This window comes from Clarias gariepinus, chromosome 13, assembly GCF_024256425.1.
Source record: "Clarias gariepinus isolate MV-2021 ecotype Netherlands chromosome 13, CGAR_prim_01v2, whole genome shotgun sequence".
In the NCBI taxonomy this organism is placed as follows: Eukaryota; Metazoa; Chordata; class Actinopteri; order Siluriformes; family Clariidae; genus Clarias; species Clarias gariepinus.
Window position 1 is genome coordinate 6475879 of NC_071112.1, and position 22183 is coordinate 6498061.

General features: G+C 38.1%; 1 protein-coding gene across 1 annotated transcript in view; it reads left to right on the top strand.

Annotated features, from left to right (window-relative positions):
* bicc1a (BicC family RNA binding protein 1a) overlaps positions 1 to 22183 on the top strand; it is a 59028-nt gene that overhangs the window by 23503 nt on the left and 13342 nt on the right. The window contains exons 3-8 of the mRNA XM_053509888.1: positions 14796 to 14865; positions 16498 to 16577; positions 16759 to 16917; positions 17092 to 17145; positions 18486 to 18671; positions 19533 to 19802. Of these exons, the coding sequence (XP_053365863.1) occupies positions 14796 to 14865; positions 16498 to 16577; positions 16759 to 16917; positions 17092 to 17145; positions 18486 to 18671; positions 19533 to 19802 (819 nt within the window). The remainder of the gene's footprint in view (positions 1 to 14795; positions 14866 to 16497; positions 16578 to 16758; positions 16918 to 17091; positions 17146 to 18485; positions 18672 to 19532; positions 19803 to 22183) is intronic.

The following is a 22183-nucleotide window of genomic DNA, read 5'->3' on the forward strand; positions in this document are numbered from 1 at the left end:
AAATTCGTTGTCAACGAATGCCGTTATCGATTAGTTGGGCTGCGCACGTTACTGAGAAGCGCGACCCCAAGATGCACAAATACACACAGCCGCTCGCGCGATGGAGGTTACAGAAGCGCCGGCAGGAAAAAGCGCGCGCCCCGAGTCCTCCAGGGTCTGGGAGTGATTTACATTAAACGCCTCTAAGAAGACGGTAACCTGCACGCTATGCAAGACCGAGCTGTCACGGCATGTCATGCACTAACACTTAAAGAGAAAACGTGTTGGTGTTACGGATAGCGAAACGTCAGCAGGGTCAGTAAAAACTATGTCTATCGTGTAAAAGTTGTAAAGTTTAAGTGCTTTTAGTTTAAACTGTTTGCTAACTTCGGGACAGTCGCGCTAGATCTGTTCACGTGCTACTCGCGAGCATCACATTGCGCAATCACCTCACGAGCAATAGTGATTAGTTACATGGCGCTATTTTAGATCAGCTTAATTTACACGGTGTGAATAACAGTAGAATATTACATTTAGTGATTGTTGTGATTTTCAGCGAATGCAAATAACAGTACATTTGTGACTATTAGCTTTTTGCATTTATACAGTTTTTTTTATAGTCCACTACAAAGTTAACTTGTAATTTACTGTGGTTTTACTTATGCATACATCATTTTATTATACAAAATTACATTATTTTAGCTGTTTGTCTTATCAACTGAATATATCAGTGTATTTTTTAACTATATATATATATATATATATATATATATATATATATATATATATATATACTGTATATATTATATACTACATTTCATTTCAAGGTACATTTCAAGGTTTAAAATGTCCAAATTAAACATTATTAACTCTATATGTGCCTTTTGCATTTTTTAAAGTTTATTTTTATACATAAATAATACCCTGATTTATGTTTTTTTTTAAATAGTTATAAGCGAAATATCTAATGAAAGAAGCGGTTAGGTTTTATCCGATTAATCGATTAATCGAAAATATAATCGCCCAACTAATCGATTATCAAAATAATCGTTAGTTGCAGCCCTAGTCATCAGCAGGTGTTCAAGCAGAAATTTGGGTATTTAGCTGGTATGGAGCAGTCAGGTGTGTGTTAACACAATGCCAAGAGGGAAAGACATAAGCAATGATGTTGAAGAAGTAATTGTTGCTGCACATCAGTATGGAAAAGGTTATGAAACCATTTCCGAACCATTTGGAGCTTCTAGTATGTTCTACAGTAAGAAAGATTCTTTACAGCTAGAAAGCATTTAAGACTGTTGCCAATCTTCCCAGGAGTGGACGCCCCAGCAAATTCACCCCCCAAAAACCTCAAGAGCCACATTTCAGACCGTACAGGCCTCACTGAGCATTTTAAATGTAAAGTCCATGACCGCACAATTAGGAGAAGACTGAACAAGTATGGATTGTATTGGAAAGTCTGTTCTCTATAAAAACAACATGAATGGATGACTAAGGTTTGTAAAACTGCTTCTGAACGAAGGACAATGTGCTATGGACAGATGACTCCAAAGTGGGGTTGTCTGGTCTTGATGCCTAGCGCCATGTTTGGCGAAAACCAAACAGCATTTCAGTAGAAGCACCTCTTACCCACTGTTAAGCACGGCAGTGGAGGGGTTATGATTTGGGGTTGTTTTGCAGCCACAGGACCTGGACATCTTGCAGGTATTGAGTCAAGCATGAACCAGTACACCAGAGTATTCTAGAGGCAAATGTGTGGCCATCTGTCCAACAGTTTAAGCTTGGTCTTGGGCTTGGGTCATGTAACAGGAAAATGGTCTAAAGCAAATCTGCATCAGAATGGCTGAAAAATAGGTTTTTGGAATGGCCTAGTAGATATCCAGACCTCACCCAATTGAAATGCTGTGGCTGGACTTTAAGAAAGCTGTGCAAAAGCGAATGGACAAATACCTCAATGAACTGATTTTATGTTGTAAAGAGGAATGGGCCAAAATCTCAGCGAGAGACCGATAGTCATAAAGGAAATGAATATTCAAGTTATGGGTATAGCCCACTTTTTTGCCCCCTTTTTTTAGTTTAAGTTTTGCTAAATAAAAAAAGGCACAGTGAAAAAGGTCTACAACACAAAAGTTTGTCTGATGATGTATTTGCCTAATTCTAAGACCCACTATGATACGATGAATATTATGTTTGTACATAAACAACAAGAATTAAAAGGCGGGTACTAACTTTTGTACATAACCGTGTCCCGTTTGTTTTTTTTATCATAATGAGATCATTTTTTGAGTTTCCATAAATGCTTTCTGAAAGCTGCTGAGTGATATCAAGTGCCCCTCTTCATCGCATCGATCAGGTTGCCGGTTGGCAAGTAAGCAAGAAAAACCAGCATAGTGATTTTGACCAAATGAGCCTTTTTTAGTGAGAAGAATTTTGTTAGTGGCAAACACCCTCCTGATCACAAGAGTTATGCCAATCATTATTTCTTGCTTTGCTGACGATCATAAATCTGATTAATAAATCAAGTTAAGCTAGTTAGTGAGCCCTGCTAGGACCGGTAAGAATCTTGTTACGGGCACTGTGTGCATGTCTGTCTCGCAGCTTTTGCATCATTTATGAGCCACGAGACTCCAAGAACATAACGTAAGTAGGAAAATAAAACAAAGTCAAGTGTTTAAAGTGTATGTTCCATGAAATCCACTATAAATGCTGAGTTGTTATTCATGCATCCTTGCAAAATAGCTTATGAATGACGCAAACTGTATTGACACTGATAAAAGTATTCCAACAGTGTACAAGGTTTCGGGAGTGTGAATGGTTCAAACCAGCTATAAAATGTTGGAGAAAAAAAACAGCTGGTTATTGTTTTTTGATTCTTTCAAGGAGCCACATTTACACACTACGTAAAATTATAGCTTTAGTATTGACTTGAGTGGACGAGTGTAAATGAATTGTGTTGAAGTCTCGATTGTGCGTGTTTGAGTGCCGTGACTGGATGTCTCATCACCCTCAAACGACATCGACTATTATGTCTTCTGTAACTTCTGCACATGCCTCCGTTTCCCGTCAGCAATGCGATGAAAGTGTGCAGTTAGTCTAAGAGCCCTTGAAATAAAGATTACAGCCGCAGCTGCTCGAGCGCAGCCGTGATTTAAGACAGCAGCTCTGTTTGTACATTGCTGTAAGGTTTTCCTTCGAAGATGAGAACATTTAGTTTATTTATTTTATTTTTTTTAGTTTAGTTTTTTAAACTAAAGGGTCCGGTGATGGAACAGAAACCTTATTACACAACCCTTCAGAGATGATTAGACAGGAGGCGAGGACAAGAAGTTTGTTCATCACTGGCACGTGGAACAGTGTGTTCCCGTGTTAGTGTGCATGTGTGTACACGTGTTTAAAGTAGATACGGACATCGTGCACACGGAGACAAGGATGGCGGTGCTTTGTTTTCCCGAGTGAATAGAAATATCTTTACAAATATACAAACCTCTGGTCTAAGTGAAATATTTTTATCTCTTTAACTTTACAAAAGGTATTTATTCATTTAAAATCAGGTCCATAAAAATTTGAACAGGGGCAGTTTATTTAATTTTAATTTTTTTCGTGAATGTGCCTATGTAGTCTCTAATGCAAGAAAGAAAAATCAATCAAGACTTTAAAAAAAAAAAAAGACTTTCAGCTTTAATTTGAGGTGTTTGACAGTAATATTGAAATGACTGTTTTGCAGAAATTGCAGCATTTATTTTAAAAAGTCTTTGTTTTCACAGGCTCAAAAGTAACTGGACGGACTAACTGTTATAGATATTATGATTATTTTTAATATCCAGGTACAAACCCTGTGTAGTCAGCGACTGAAGCTGTCCGCAATAAAGACCTGACAAAGCAGCACATGGGAGGAAACTCAGCATTCAGTGATATACATGTGTTCCAGACTTCAGACCGTCACTGTTTGTTTGTGAGTCTTTGTTTCTTCAGTTTTGTCTTCAGTAAGTGAAAAGCAGCTCAGACTGGTTGCAGTCAGGTGACTGACTCAGCCCTTTAAGACCATTTACAGCAGAACCGCGGCATACAAACGCCCTCCCTCGCAAATTTTTGCCTTAATAATTGTCATTTTGCAAGAAATGTGCATCAGCATGCGAACGAACGAAACTAATGCCGGCTAAGTTCCAGGTTCGTCCAGGAGCCGTTCAAAACCCATTGACATCGATGCAAAGCCAAGGGAAGCGGGTTTACGAATTTTCCAAATTTTTTGGTGGGTTTTTTGCACACAGGAAAGTGAGCAAGGGCGGTAGCAAGGAGAGAAGGGAGCCATTTTTTGTGGAAATTAAGCAAGAAATCATAGCTAAAAAAAAAAAGCAGCCGGTGCCCAGAGAAATCATGAATGAAGTGGTGATTAATGTATATTTGGGTTATATTTTACTTTAATTACATGTCTAAAGGTTTTATTGTTGTTGTTTTTTTATATGCCAAAGTATGATTACAGTTTTGGAAACTGTTCATATTGGTAATATTTTTGGGTGGCTGGAACAGATTATCTGCATTTACATTATTTCCTATGGCAAAATGCGTATCACAATATGAATATTTGCTTTAAGAACTCACCTTTGGAACAGATTATATTTATATGCTAAGCCTCCACTGTGTGTCTTTGCCTTGGGTTGTTTTTGCAGAATGTTTTCGGTCAAGCTCTGTCTGTACTGTCACTTTTGCACCATTTGACTGAATCTATGTGAGCACAAAGTAGAGCTCTATACACTTCAGAATTCACCCTGGTGCATCTATCAGCAGTCACATCATCAATAAAGACTAGAGACCCAGTTCCACGGGCAGCCGTACACTCCCATGCCAACATGAGCCCTTTATTCCTTCTCCATATTCTTCTCTTCCAATCATTCTGGTACAAGTCTCACTCCTATAACAGGTTTAAGAGAGGTTTATGTTCATCAGTATTTGGGGTAAATTCTCATACTTCAGAACGATGTCTGGATTGCTTTAGATATATGTAGATATATTTTTTTTTATAATGATACTCCTTCTTTCTTAAGATTATTTCTGACTAGACTAGATGTTGAGATGTTTTTCTTCACCAAGAAATAATCATATTCACTTTAGTTGGTTTTTCCAATGATTTTGGTGCTGTTGAGCTCACCAGTGCATTCCTTTTTATTTTTATTTCTTTTAAAGAATGGATCAAATTGTTGATTCGGCCACTCCTGCTGTTTTGGCTCTCTCTCTCTACTGGGTCTGTTCACTGTGCGAAACTGTGTTTCTCTGCAGAGCATGTGCGACTATCAGTACACCTTTTTTTTATTGTTTTTACAGCAGCTGGCATCCACTGTATTTATTGCCTCTTAGCACACCGTTCTCACCGTAGCAGAATAAACAGATACAGGAGCAGGAGTGCGAGCAGGAACGGTCTGCTATTAGTTAATCGATTGCGGATGGCGTTGTTCTCCCGAACTGATTTTTAAAAAAGGGCGCATATATATTTATGCGGCTTGCCAGAGTATACTATATGTGTGGGGAAACATTGGGATGGATGGATGGATGGATGGATAGACAGTTAAACTTATTTCAACATTTTGTCATGAAATAACTAAAACAGCCACAAGTGTCTATTATCCAATTACTTTTGAGTGCAAATTTTTTTTTAAAGAATTATGAATTTAAATTTAGAAATTAAGTTTTTTTTTGGAGTCAGTGCAATAATTTTGTTCATCCCTTCAATTAAAGCTGAAAGTCTACACATCTTTTACATCTATGCTCCATCTTAAACCCACTCTGGTTCCATACAGGGGAAAAAAATAAAAAATAAAAATCAGTGTCCAAATATTTATGGACCAGACTGTATTTTCATGCGGCCTTGTTTGTACAACTTGGTTACTTGATCATACATGGCTATTGAAGTCAACATGAGGGCGCGATCAACCCTCTTCTGCATACAGTACATGAGCTCATGGATGTCATTGATTGGCTACTGTCTTCGTGTTAGACATACGAGGGTGTGTGTGTGTCCTTGGGTCTGGCCCAGGAATGACGATGCCTTTTGGATCGCAATCTCTGGATGAGAAGTTGAGTTTGTAGGCCATGATTTTGTACCCCATTACTAAGTGTTAAACCACCGAAACACTGATGGACTGGGGACTAATCTGAAATTAATGAACGTCTGATGTTTAAAAAAAAAAAAACATGTGTCTTTAGGACTTCATGAGTTTTACCGTAGCATGTAAGCCCTTGTGAATCATTAGTAAGAAAGGTGGCCAGTTTGGGGTTTTGAAGTCCTTCCACGTGGACTAATGTTGGATTTGAGAGCCAGAGCTTTTTCCATCGGAACTGCAGTTTGGCAAATCCGGTTATTAGAGATTCTTGATGCACACGCCACCTGGAACTTGAGCCAAGAACGGGTTAGGATGGAGGAAAAAGAGTGAGAGACTGTAAAAGAGATGGTGAGGACAGAGAAAGAAATCCCATTATTACAACAGGTGCTGTAAAACTCTTTTGTCCCGCCGGAGTATTGAGTTACATATCCACATGTTTATTTCTTTAATTACATGCTTGCTTGTTTTTTTTTTTTTTTTATAAATATATATAATTATTTAGTAAGTTTTTCTTGTTCTCTAACCCCATTTGTTCTGGTTGTGTTGTGAGGAATGTTCACAACAAGGCGAATCTGTTTCCACAAAATCAGCCTGAACCGCGATGCACTCAACCATCACCTGTCTCCTGCCAGACTCTAAACACAACTTAAGATCATGTTAAACACATTGCAAGCGAACTGTTGCTTCCATTACACAAGGGTCAGAACCAGTTGTAGATTTCTCTGTGATTTTACTAAGGTTATTCCGATGTTAATTATGTGCACTACTGTAAAACACATATACAGCATGTCTCAACTGTCTGGATTCATAGACGTTTCCTTATAGGAAATTTAATATTTTTCATTTTATTTCAGTCCCACGATTGTAGTTTCAAAACTAACAATAGAAGACAAATTAAAACCAGACCTAATACGGCTTGGATTCTTCTGTGCCGTGAAAGAAGAGGCCGTCAGTTTGAGCAATTTATGTAATTTTATACTTTAAATATTTTTACTTTAAATTTATACGTGGTTTTGGTAATGGATTTGTGTTTTTAAAATAGAGTCATATAAAGATCAAAATAATTTTAATCGTAAACCAAAAAAAATAGGTAGATTTGTCTGGTTTGTCTATCATTTTAGTTTTTTAGGAGTAAACTAAATAAAAATAGATTTTAATATAAAATGCAAAAAATTTAATTATTAATAATTAAAAATAAAAAATTTAATATAAAAATATTTTTATTAAAAATAAAATTCAAAATAATATTAAAAATAATAATTAATTATTATAAAAATGTGAATTTTGACTAAAATTAATTTAGCGTTTTTTTTTTTTTTTTTTATGGCTTGCATTTCTTGTAATTTATCTTTAAATAAATATGTCCAGTATATGTTTAGTGAACAGCTAATATCTGTTGGAGATTTGGTCATTCATCATGTGAAAGACGCTTAAAAAAAAAAAAAAAAAAAAAAAAAATATATATATATATATACAATGTTTAATTGTATAGACTTTAATTTAGAAATGTTCGCTTAAAATTAGATATGTACACATATTACAATGTGGCTGCATTAATATAGAATTAAATTTTCATTAAAACAAATTCAAAACAAAAAGTAATTGCAAACCACAAAACCTTTTAAGTGGTGTTGGTGAATGATTGTGTGTACAGTTCCCACAGACAGCTGCGTCTTTTCTGTCGATTTATAAGGATCGGGCGTTCCACTCGCTCAATGTTCACGTGAATAATTTCAGTGCGCATGGACGTCCGGCCTTCTTTAAACCGTTTGCCTAATTTAAATGTTTTACTGGAGCCAAGAGTCTCATTACTGTACTGAGGCTGGAAGTCTTGTGTAAATGTCAATCCATTTTGCACCTTCGTTCACCAGAACTTTTATCATGAGTCCTGGTTTGACTTGAACTTGTACAAGTATAATATAAATGTTGTTATCCCCCTGTTTGCTTGTCCTCTGACACAAATCCACCCAGTATGCAGGTGTTAGAAGTACAAAATAAACCCTGAGGAGTGAAATAAAAACAAATTAGTAAAAGCAAAGTCGATAAACTATATTGCCAAAAGTATTCGCTCGCCTACCTTGACATGCATATGACCGTGATTAACATCCAATTCTTAATCCATAAGGGTTAATGTAATATTGGCCCCGCTTTTGCAGCTATAACTGCTTCAACTCTTCTGGAAAGACTTTCCTCGAGGTTTAGGAGTGTGTTTATGGGAATTTTTGACCATTTTTCCAGAAGCACATTAGTGAGGTCAGACACTGATGTTGGACGAGAAGGTCTGGCTCTCAGTCTCCTCTCTAATTCATCCCAAAGGTGTTCTTTCAGGTTGAGGTCAAAACTCTGTGCAGGCCAGTCAAATTCTTCTCACCAAACTCGCTCATCCATGTCTTTATGTGTGGGGTTGTTTTTCAGGAGTTGGGCTCGGCCCCTTTATTTCAGTGAAAGGAACTCTTAATCCTTCAGCATATCAAGACATTTTAAACATTTTCATCCCAACTTTGTGGGAACAGCTTGTGGACGGCCTCTTCCTGTTCCAACATGACAACGCACCAGTGCACAAAGCAAGGTCCATAAAGACATGGATGAGCAAGTTTGGTGGGAAATAAAAAAAATATATAAGTTTCTTACATTATTGTACACATGTTCTAATGTTATTTTCTTTCTGTTGAGCCACGTGCAATGCAACTGGATATACAGTATATCTTACACTGGAAATAGTTACTACAATACACTGTTCAAATATACATATGTTACCTACAGTAGGTATTAGTTTCAAAAGCTTTATGTTGTGAAAAAAGTGAGATTAGGAAATTTTTGTTTCTTGTTCCTCAATTTGCTATTTTGTAAAGATATTAATTTTATTTATTTATTATTATTTTTATTATTTTTTTACATTTATTTCATTTATTTTATTATTTGGAAATGTCAGAATTTGTACATTATCACTTTGTTTGGCTGCTTACATAATTTCTAAAAAAAATAATAATAACATACTTTTTTACTCTTAAGTAATATTTTAGATGACTACTTTTTACTTATATATGTATACTGTGTGTGTGTGTGTGTATATATATATATATATATATATATATATATATATATAAACTATTATTTATTTATTAATTTATTTTTATTTTTTATGGTTTTCTTGTTTGCAATTATTTTCATGCACTGGCTACTTTTTTTTTTTTCCTTAGATGTCAACATTTGTCAAATTCACTATTATTTGGTTCAGCTGCATATTTTACAGAACAAAGTAAGTGGGTGAATGTAAATTAGTGGAAAGATCAAGAGAAGCTGTAAGACTGAGACCTTGTTCTGAGTGCCAGACAAAATCAGATTTTTGGCATATCCAGAATGAAATCAGTTTGAAATTAGATTGTTTTCATGTAGTCTGAACAGTAAAAAAAAAAAAAAAAAAAAAACGAAATTGAATTTTTTACCAATCTAATTTTAACCACATCAAGAGATGGTTTAAAATCAGATTCATCGGATTTCTAAAGATGTACCCCGGTCTGGATGCTCAGCCCGCTCAAATCGGATTTCAAACTCTCCATTAGCTCACTCACGCGATGTGGAAGCTGTTAAAATCCAACAGTAAAATTTTTGGCTTTTTTTATGTTGTTGTGTGTAAACATCTTTAGTCTTTATATTTTTGTCATTTATTGAGTTTAAATAGTTAATCTATAGAAAGTTAAGTTGCTTCAAGGGTCGAAGGTTCGCTTTTGGCACCATTACCGCAAAGTGTGTACAAGCTGTGCTCTTGAATTTTTCCGTGTGGCTAGATTAACCGTGTTTTCTGGAAGAGCTGCTGGCTTCACCGCAGTATGAAAATGTAGAACAATATTCCTTGGATAGAGGACGAAGTGAAAGGTCTGGGCGGGTACAAAAGTACAGGCAAAGCTACAAGACGATGTACAGAAATGAGGTAATGTATGATGAAATAACATGCTGCATGCGAACCTCTGACATCATCACCACAGCAAACACTGCAGATACTGTAGGTCAACAGTGTGTCGATTTGGGCTGCCAGTCTGAACGGAGCCAAATCCGATGTGATAAGTGTGGACAGTCGGTCCTAAAGATCAAATTTGTGAAACAAATCAGATTTGCCTGCAGTCTGAACAAAGCTTAAGAGAATGCCAGATCTTTCTGTTGGTAATGAAAAGTCTCAAACATGCAAAAGTGTATTTTATTAGCGCTCCACTGAATAAAATGTTGGCTTCGTCCAACTCATGGGGTCGTAGATGTACACAAAACACGATGTTCTGACCCTGTGAGGTTCACCAAGTGTTACAGATGGAAGCTATTAAAGCCTAATTAATGGTGTGTTTATTCACTTAGTCATTGACTGGGAAGTTTGTAAGTGAAAAAGACTGATTTGACATTTAAAGTACAGCACAGTGTTGAAATGTCCAGCAAAACCATAATGTAACTTTAGAACAAGAATCATTCAAATTAATGATGATGATAGTTTAGATTTTACTTGGCAACCAGTAAAAAGGGTCGATATTCAACTTCATTCACTGGGGCCAATGAGCGAAGATGTTCTGACAAATTTCAAAGCACTTCATTAACTGCTTTTTATTATTATAAAAATGTAGTTAAAGGAATCTTAAAGCAAATAATAAAGCCATTTCCCCTGGCTGTCGGCTTATATTACACCGATTTGCCAATGATTACAATTTTTTAATTTTCTAAATGAACATCACGATGTTACAGGACGGAGAAGTTTACACTTTCCATTTCCTCTTTCTCTTTTAGTGGGGGTGTCCTCAGGATCCGTTTGGTACCTGTGCCAAACCACTTTGCTCCCCTGACTCCTAACTTGCTCGTTTTTGTCTGAGCGGAAAATGAGACATGGCGTGTCGAATTGCTTGAAAAACGCTACCACTTTGGTGTTAATCATGTTAATCAAATATAATTCACCCCTTCCAAAATACCCTTGAATTCAGTGCAAAAATCACTCCATTGACTGTAGTGGCCTTTTTTATTTAGACATACAATAATAAAAAAAGAAAAACTCTTGTACCACTTTGGATAAACTGCCATCCTGTTCTTAATTTTTTTAATACACACATGAAACTCGAAGTCCCACAATGGTAAAGCCTTGTCCCTTCAAACAATCCAAGAACCATCGCTCTAGCACCTACGGTTCCTTTGATATAAGAAAAAATCCCAGGAGTGTCGTTGGCTTTGAAGGGTATAAGCCACGCCCCCTCAACTCTCACACACTCCCTGATATAACAAGCCAGTACAGACTAGTATTTTTGTAATGGTATGGGCTAGATATGTGATAATTTTTATGGTTTTGCACAAGAAAGGCGGTATCCATTGCAGCCCTGCTGGAATTGTATCTAGTTCATATTACCAATTTATTTTTATGACGATTGGACACTCAGTGGTGGGTTTCCACCTGCCCTGCGGAAAGTTGGGTTTCCAACCCAATGCCCAAACCCCAGACACTGGATGCAGTGCCCTGTCTCAAGCCTGCGTAAATTGGGAGGGTTGCGTCAGGGAGGGCATCCAGTGTAAAACCTGTGCCAAGTTGTGTGCAGATGGTCCGCTGTGGCGACCCCCCGCAACAACAAACATTTTCTTTATTTATTGTCTCATCTACTTAAAGAAAGAGATTAAAAAAAAAAAAATAACAGGAGGTTGGTGAGATATTAGATATCACTGTATCCTGTTGCTATAGGAACTAACTTTCATGTTGGAAAACATACTTTATGTAAATATTTATAACAGCACAAAAGCTGTTAGTCCTTATCTGTCCTGCAGTTTGCTGAATCCTAAATTCCTTAATCACTTAAACCGCCCAGAAGAACAGATCAAGAAATTAGTCTTTATTTAACCAGGGAATAATAATATTTCTCATTTTGCACACCACACACTCGGATTTCAGCTGTGACCTGCAAACGTTTTGCAAGAAACCAAAACATGTTTATTATGTCATTCACATAAAAAAAAAAAATCTTTTATTCTGCACTAAAGTCCATCGAGGCATGTGTTGTTTTTTTTTTGGTTTTTGAAAGCTATATAATATAACCAAGGCTTAAAGGGTTGACCAACATCCAGTGAAATTCTTGCTCAGTATTTGGCATAGTTATCTGCCAACCGGGTCGATGCTCCGAGTGTAGCCTGATGAGAAATGGTGGTGTAGGGTGTAGCGGGGAAGTTTGGAGTACACTTAAGACCTCGAAGCATGATCTATTTTTGGGTGGCAGTCCAAATGCAATAATTTTTTTATTTCCTCCACATCAAAGTGCCAATATGTCAGAAGAACAAGTTGGTGAGAAGAAGAACCACAATGCCTGTGGGTTTCTGTGCAATCGGATTTAAGGCAGCGCCAGGGATATTAAAGGAGGACCTGGGAAACAAATCTAGACTTCTGAACATTACATACAAACATCCTTATGGAAAACATCAGTTGTCTTTGTTGTTTTTTAATCTATGTATTATTAAGCTTTGATTTAGTAACGCTCCTGTGGACAGGCTTTTGCTATGTTTTTTTTAATGTTTTTATCTACAGTGCTGTGCAAAAGACCTGAGCCTCTCATTTCTTCATATTAAATTAAATTAAGTGATGTAGTTTAAATTAAAGAAATGGGAACAATTGTTTCACTGTAACAGCCTGCAAAGTAACTAAAAATACAATTGAAAAATTGGCACCAGCAACCTCATTTCCCCTCTCGTTCGTTCCAACCACTCAGCATTCAGCATCAACGGTACACTAATCACCGGCCTGATCATCTGTCATCATCTGCATCGGTTTCTCACTGGTTCATGCCTTACGTTAGATGCTTTTTTAATGCTTGAATGATTCATAGGTCACAGTGTGGTTTAACAAATGAAAAACATTTCTCGATAATTGCTCAGGTACAGGGACTGGACTAAAAATGAGAGACAAATCAGTCCTTCAGGAAGCCTGGAGAACAATTTCTCAAGACTACGTTAAAAATACAAGAGAGTCTCTTTAGAAGTGAATTTCTAAAGAAATTAGGGGGGTCAAGACTTTTGCACTGTACTTTGTGTTCTAGTAAAACGTAAACTGTGTGAATTCTCTCTAGATGTTAAAGATGTGGAGGAATCGTCCCGGACTATCTTGCCGCTAACGAGGTCATTAGTTCACCGCGTTAGCTCATGAAAACAGCATGCTTATAAGAAATGACTCCCTCTAGCCTCTCCTGATCCTTAAAATAAAAAGGAAGTTATTTTCCAGGGAGGGAAGTATGGGCTTCATCAAGAAGAAGTTTCAAACACCTCAACACATCGATATGCAGAAATAATGAATGTTGATCCTGGTATCGAACAGCAGACCGCATAATAAAGAAGGCTTTTCATGATAAAACACTGCTTTGTGTCAGGTGCATGATTTTTTTTTTGACACATGGCCTGTTCAGTGTCTGTTCCTGAGTGGTTCAGTACAACTGTGTTCAGGGATCATGATTTCAAATCCCTGTGATGCCACAGACATCAGCGGCTGGGAATCGAAGAAAGGAAAATGGGCAGAGCTCTTAGAGATGTTGTGAGTTAAGATGTTGACGCAGAGATTGGGGTAAAGGTGGGTGTTTCTGATCTGCGGAAAGGAATTAATGGTACTTTCGTTAAGCCAAGAGAAGACCTGGGCCCGTATGCGTCTCAGAGTAGAAAACCGCTCCGAAGTGGCCAAAAATTACCCCATTTTGGTCCTACTTTCATGAGTAAGAGCTATTTATCAAGATTCGTAAAATAGGAAATCGCTCCCATCTCCAATACAATTTAGAAGAGCTCCGGAGGTGTCCTGACTGGTTAGGAGTCGTGAGGAAATGGCGTTCAGGCACTTAGTGACACAGAGCTTATACAAAAAGTGATACGTTTAAATTCGGTTTCGAATGTGGGTTTTGGCAGGCACCTGGTCTCTTCTCAGTACTGCAGACCGTACAGACCTTCTTTCACCCATGCTGCAAACGACGTTAGTGTAACGGTTGAGGTGGAGTGATGCGATATAGTTAAACGTCCCAGTGCTGTTATTTTCTATATCAGCACTCGTGGAGAGCATCTGTTCAATCAGACTCGATTAGTCGGTCGGAACTAATTTCTGTATGAGGCAATATTGTGTTATTTATAGTCATTTATTGTGTGTGTGCATAAAACATATTTATTTTGTGTTTGTGTGCGTGTGTGTATAGCGCCCGGGTACTGTTTATTATAATACACGTGTGTGTGTGTGTGTGTAAAGCAAAAGAAAGTCTCATTAGAGAGAAGTTAAAGATCCATTTTCTCTCTTCCTCTCTGTATCAGCCTGCACTTTGTCATTGGACACCGTGCCCCTTCACACACACACACACACACACACACACACACACACGCACACATTCCCTTCCTCCCCTTGCTTTCTCTCACACAAAAAAGATGAAGTGCAGGTTAATTTGTTTTATATTTACTTTATATTTTGTATTAATTATTTTTATGTATTTATATTTTGGGCTGGGGAACGAATAATTTGAGTTTCCATAATTTCTTGTGGCAACATTTGATTTGGTTTACAAGTGTTTTAATATACAAGCCCACTTCAGACACGAATTATGCTTGTAATACAAGGTTCCACTGTACTAGTGTATATAAGCTTTAGTAAGAAATGACCTCTAGAGGGCACTCTTTAACAGAAAATTTTATTTTCATTATCCATAGTGTGTTTATTGATGTATAACATTTTGTGCGTGTGTGTGTGTTTTGCAGATCATGGATGAAACGAGCACTCAGATTGCTTGGCCTTCCAAACTAAAGATAGGAGCTAAATCCAAAAAAGGTACTTCTTGAAGGAAAGTGCACACACATTGTAGGAAAACACTTCTTTTTTCTTGTGTATATACACACACACACACACACACACACACACACACACACACACACACACACACACACACACAAAAACATGTAGAGTATACATCTCAGGTTTATTGTGTGCGTCTAAAAATAGCTGTCCCATGCTGATGGTAAAAAGTTCTTCTTTTCCCCACACACACACACACACACACACACACACACACACACACACACACGCACATGCACAAACATACTGAAGTGTGTTTGAAGTTTTGGTCTGGGGTTAGGATTTATAATGTGATGTGCGACAGAGCAGAGTATAATATGGTAGGTGTGGATGCTTTTGAACAATACATACACACACACACACACACACACACACACACACACACACACACACACATGCACACCAGTGTTGAGTAGACTTCAGGGTGTGTTAGTGTAACCTCAAAGCAGTTGCTTTTCCTGCCATATGGAAATCATCAGCTGTCGGTATGCGAGTGTGTGGGTCATAAGGCTGTGTTTTCAGTTATAAAGTGTGTATAACCACACACACACACACACACACACACACACACACACACACACACACACACACACACACGTTTCGTATCATATACGAACATTTGTGTGTTAGATTTTTTTTTTTATTGTCAGAGAGTGTAGAACACCGCACACACACTCGCACACACCCTCACACAGAGTGTGAGAATTTTAGAGTAACAGAGATTAGTGTGTGTGTGTGTGTGTGTGTGTGTGTGTGTGTGTGTGTGTGAGTGGGATGTGTGACGTAGTATGGAGAGTAGAGACGGTCATTAACTTTCACTTTCCTTTTTCTTTATCTCACCGAGTTTATAAAAAAAACACACACACACACACACACACACACACACACACACACGTGTGTATATATTAGTAGCCCTGTCAAAATCGTCTATCTCTGTGTGTTTGTGGAGGATTACAGCATCACCCGGGGATCGAACCAGCGATCTCCGGATGATAGGGCGAGCACTTTACCACCTCGCCACTCGGAGGCGCAATGGCTGTCCTTCCTTAAGTCTCTCATCTTCTCCAGAGAACTCAGGATCTCATTTATACTGTAGTGACACGTGGGTTTTTGGTTTCCTCTCTGATCAAGGCCCTTCATCCCTGATTACTCAGTCTGGGTGACTGGACATTTGACTGCTGGTTGTTCCAAATCTCTCCCATTTGAGAATGACACGGGCTTCCATGCTCTTGGACACGGAAAGTTTCCGGTGTTTCCCGGATCTGCGTCTCAACACAGTTCTGTCTCATAGGTCTACAAACAATTCTCTAGACCTAATGGATTTTTTTTTCAATGTTTAAGGAAAAACATTATATAGACAAGGGCGTTCCTTTACTAATGAGCTTCAGTAAAGTTAGTTAGGAATAAAATGTGGAAAAAACTTTCAGCATTGTGTGTGTGTGTGTGTGTGTGTGGTGTCTCTTTAAGGTAAAACAGATGAAATATTTTTCTGGTCAGTGGAAAAATGTGTAAAGAAATCTATTGATATTCTACATCTTTGATGTCTTGTTGTCTTGGTGTGTGTGTGTGTGTGTGTGTGTGTGTGTGTGTGTGTGTAACTCTCCTCAGACCCTCACATTAAGGTCAGTGGAAGGAGAGATGATGTAAGAGAAGCGAAAGAAAGGATCCTGGCTGTTCTGGACACAAAGGTAATTGGCTGTAGTGTGAACTGGGAACACTGGGAGTGTGCGGGCGTGTGTTTGGTGGGATGATTGGGGTGAGGACATAGTAGGAGGAGCTGTTCAGCATTTGTCAGTGGCAGTGACAGTTCCCCGAGGTGAATAATTTAGTAGGCTGTCTGCTGAAACCTGTGACCTTTGACCCCTCCAGAGTAAACGCGTGACACTGAAGATGGATGTGTCGCACACGGAGCACTCGCACGTAATCGGGAAGGGGGGCAACAACATCAAACGCGTGATGGAGGAGACGGGCTGCCACATCCACTTCCCCGACTCGAACAGGAACAGCCAGGGGGAGAAGAGCAATCAAGTACACACACACACAGACACATAGACAGACTGTCTGTCTGATACAGACACAACAAAATAAATACACAGAGGATATATAGTGTGTTTGAAGAACACAGATTAACGCAACTACTTATTTATTTATTTATTTATTTATTTATGTATTTATGTATTTATTTTTCTCTCTCTCTCTCAGGTGTCTATAGCAGGGCAGCCAGCAGGAGTGGAAACCGCGAGGGCTAAAATCCGGGTAATAATTATAAATTAGATGTCCTCTCTACTGTATCTGCCTCTTTGCTTCCCCCTGGTGGTTATTAAAGGATGTACAGCACAGGCTTGGTTTGTGGGTTTATCCTTCAGTTGCTAAAATGTTTCCTTATGATACCTCGGCATACGAATTTGCTCCGTTCAGGAGGTGAGTTCTTCTTGAGGGAAAGATTTTTCCATCGGAAAAAAGATAAATGCAGATAATCCATACCACCCACCGAAAAATATTACCAGTTTCCAACACTTTACATTGTTTTTACATGCAAAAATATGATTAAACATTTAGAATCTGAAATAAATAGACATTAAACCTCACTTAACCTTAATTTATAATTCCTCTTGGCACCAGCTGCTTTAAAAACGAAACTGAAAGTGGCTCTTTTCTTCTTGCTAACTTTCTCGGGACCCATGGTGCTACTATATGTCTTCAGTAAATCTTCAAATAAAAAGAAAAGAAAAAATACATACCGATACACTCACTGTACATTACTGCTGTAAAGTATTGTCAGACCTTATTGTCAGGTTTTTACAATCGAGTTCTTATAGTAAATTCGAACACTGTTGAATTTTAAAATATAATATAATAAAATATCAGTTTATAATAGTTATTTAATTTCTATTGTAAGAAGATTTCTATTGTAAGAAGGAAAAAAACACTGGATGGACTGTTCTATAAAAATAATGATGCAGACATTTAAGAATAACGGATATAGATTGTTGCTTCACCAAAATGTTTTCCATGAAGTTATTTGAGGTGGGCCATGAGAGGTTGTTTAAAATGAATAAATAAATAAATAAATAAATACCTTTTCCCACTTTTGTAATTGAGTTTAATTTTACTCTAAATTATTTATGAGTAAATATCTACTTAAAACTACTTACTGTATTACGAATAAATCAAAGCCACATTTAAATAAAATCGTTAAAAAAACATAGATTTTTTTGGGATTGAAGTCGTGATTAATTAAAGATGTTTTTTTTTTTTCAGAATTCAGACTGGACTGTGGCATTTTTGAGTTTGAAAATGTCTGGTTTAAGAAACAATGACCTGATGATCTAATGTTGGAATGAATGATGCTCCCAGTGTGTTTGTATCAGAATGTAGAGACTTTGCGTTACAAAGTTGCATTACATTACATCATTAACTGTCTCTCTCTCTCTCTCCGACTCTCTTTTTCTTCCTTTCTCTCTCTCTCTCTCTCTCTGTCTCTCTCTCCCTGTCTCTCTGTCTCTCTCTCTGTCTCTCTCTCCCTGTCTGTCTCTGTCTCTCCCTCCCTGTCTCTCTGTCTCTCTCTCTCTCTCTCTCGGTCTCTGTCTCTCTAGGAGCTGATGTCATTGGTTTTGATGTTTGAGTGCGGGAGGTTTGTCGAGTCTGTTGACCTCTCCTCTCCAGTCATCCAGCACATCGCTCAGTCGTGCGGCGTCGCCATCACGTGCAAGCCGCCCTCCCATATCTACGGCAACACTGTCGCCATCCGTGGAAATCAAAGCAACGGCGCAGCAGTCAAGGTATTATAAATCAGACTAGGGAAACCTAAAATCACCATGATATAAACTTCACCATCAGATGTACATATAACATAGCACTGTACTCTAGTAACTATCTTTATTTCTCTATTAAATAAAGAATCAACTATTGTTTATTTTCTTTTCATTTATTGCTTTTCATGTGTGTCCTTAAAGTTAAATCCCTCTGTAAGTGAAACCACCACACAATACTCATCGCTAAATACCGCAACAGATATCACGGGGTGAAGAAGTCCAAGTGTCATGGCGTGATAGATCTTTGTCATATCTCAGACCTCAAGTCTTCTATTAAAATATTTTTCATTGTTACAAAAAATTAACATTGCAGGTCACATGACCTTCACTGAAACCACTCTGTATGTAATCCGATATTTATTGTGTCTCCAGACTGAGTATGGAGCGTTTTTAAGTCTTTTCAGAGCGAGCGAGAGAGAAACTAGGTCACTGTGTGGTAAGTTCATGTGAAAGGGATTACATCGTGTGGCTTCAGCGATTCCACTCCATACAGCAGCTATTCGATCCCACTTACTGTACGCTCAGAGAACGAAAATGAAATGCAGTAAACTGTCCAGAGTAAGGTGGAGTTCTTACATTCTTACATACTTAAATGCCCTCAACCTAATGACGGTGACCTCTAAGCATCCTGCTAGTGGACGAAACTGCAACGTTTATGAGGAGAGATTACGAGAGCGATACAGATGATGCCCGGAAATTATGACAAACACATTCGCTCAGTGGAAAAAGTGTTTCTCTGAAAGAGGAATAGTCCTGGTTTGACTTGAACAGCTCTTACATATCTACCTGTGTGTGTGTGTGTGTGTGTGTGTGTGTGTGTGTGTGCAGCGTGGAGCGGCTCTGCTGTTGGATCACCTGGCTGGCTCCATGTCCGGCTCTATAACGGTCAGCACTCAGCTGGATATCGCACCTCAGCACCACCTGAGCCTCCTGGGCAGAAACGCCGCCAACCTCAAGCACATCAGCCAGCGCACCGGCGCTCACATCCACTTCCCCGACCCCAGCACGCCCTCACACTCTCACGCTCACACACGCCGCTCCAGCGTCTACATTCAGGGCAGCGTCGACGCCGTGTGTGACGCCAGGCAGCAGCTCATGGTATATATATATACACACACACACACATTCTATCACTTCAAAACCTGATCCATGCCAGTTAATACTTTGTATTTAGTCAGTGCTTTTTTTTTATTTAACATTTTGAAAGGAATCTTTTCTAACAGGAATGATCAAGTCACAGAGAAAGACTTTAAATAGGGAACCTTGAATGCATGTGAGCTAATAAAATAGTGTGGAGGCTTCGTTATGTAGTGGGAAAAATGTAGGTTCTGCTATAATTAAGTAGTCTTCACACCAAACATCTCGCTCTTTCCTGAAACATCTCGCTGATCCTGTATATCTGCTGCTGTCGCTCGTCTTTTCTAGCACTGACGCAGAACCTAAAGCCTACGGGCCGGGCCTACTGAAGGAGTGAGGAATTTGTGCTCTTAAGTGAAATTAAACCTTATGAACTAAGAGATTTATAAAGAGACAAAAAAAAAGGAAAAAAAAATATTTTGTTTTATTCCACTAGGCAAACAGCGAGGGGAGAAAAAACCTGTTGTGATTATAAAATATAATTCTTCATTAGCAGGTTAAAACATGCTGATGTGACCTTTTTATTTCTCTCCAAAATTAATGATTTCAGCACTAAACAGTGACACAAGTGATTATTTATACCATCACAGCTCCATTTCTTTACTATACAGAATGAAACAGAATGTTTATTTGTCTGGTTCACTTTTGTGGCACTTCAGGTGAGGTTCGAACCGTAAACTAAAGCGAGATTGAAATATGGGGAACCATGTGCAAAAGTTTTGAACCCCCTCGTTAATTCTTCGTATTTTGTTTCCAGAGTCAGACTTTCTTGTATTTATTTTTATTTTTTTTAGAGGAATACTTCTCCAGTCTTACTGAAGGTCTTGAGTATTTTCAGTCCTGTCCCTGTACCTGACCAGATTCACAGGAATGTTTTTTATTTGTTAATCCACACCTATAAATCATTCAAGCATCTAACTTAAGGCCTGACCCAGTGAGAAACAGGTGCAGATGATGACAGATGATCAGGCCGGTGATTAGTGTACAGTACTGCTGATGCTGAATGCTGAGTGTTTGGAACAGACGAGAGGGGAAATGAGGTCGCTCCTGAGGCCGTTACATTAACAAGCAGTTTTTAAATTGTATCTTTATCCACTTTGCAGCTTGTCGCAGTAAAACATTTGTTCTGATTTCTTTTATCTACTTCTTTTAATTTTAACAGGGGTGGACAAACTTTTGACAGGTACTATATTTGCCTAATATATGCTGGTTATATAAGGGAATAATAATAAAAAATAAAAAAACGGTATTTGCACCAACATGATTTAAAAATGTCTTGTAAATATTAATAAAATTAATTCAAAGCATTATTTTTTGAGCTAATATTTTTATCTTGATGAATTAGCTTTTTAGTTATCCAGCTATTTTTCCACTTAAATAAAATTTTGTTGCTTCAGTTTCCTTACCAACTTTTTTTCGTTGCTTAAGGACTTAATTCTAGTTAAAAAATATCACCAGGATGTCAGTAGGATACCTGTAACTGTCTTTCTCCTGCTTTTTATTATGCCATTTTCTTCTCTTCTTTGTGATTTTACACACTTGCTTTAACGTTCTGGCTGTGCCTTTACTTCCTTTATCATTCCCTGAAGCTTTCATTTTCTTTTATTGATGTTTTTTTTTTTTCCACCGATTCTTTATTTCAGACTTGAGTAATTCCCTAGATTAAACTGCTTCGGTTTTTGCTCCGGGAAGCAGATGGCCTGCTTTTCCTTCTGCCAGTAATCTGTAAAGTATAGACCGTGGAAGCATGCGATACTGTTTGAGTTGAATATTTAAACCGGCGTGAGTTTTAACTGATGATTTATCTCGGTTCACGGCGGGAGCCCCGACTCGGTCAGCCCCGTCGAGAATGCACATGGAGCAATAAGCTGGACGGTTACAGCAGGCGATTAGACACGCAGATGTTTGTGGGTGTGAGAGAAAGCGAGGCTGAAATGACGGAGCTTCTCTTTCCCTGCAGCACTCTGTGCTTCTGCTGCGGTTCTGCAACGGCAGCATATTTTCGTCCAGACTGAGCCGAATGAGAAATGCATGTGCTGTTATTCTCATGTCGGGAGTAATTACACATGAAAGCAATCGTGAGATTGTAGAAGGTATATTAGCAGATTGATGAATACCGTGGATTTAAAAGTGGGTGTGACATCTAATCCTGATGAAGTGATGAAGGTGATCTGGGGTGTTCTGTTGTTCTAGAATAACACCGGAGTAATGAAGCAGGCACAAGTATTTTCCAAAACCAGCACATGCTCAAAGATGTTCAAGAATAACCTTATTATATGCTTGTTATCCATTTTTGGTTGCTTGATTTATACAATAACATTTCTGAAACTATGAGTGTTCAA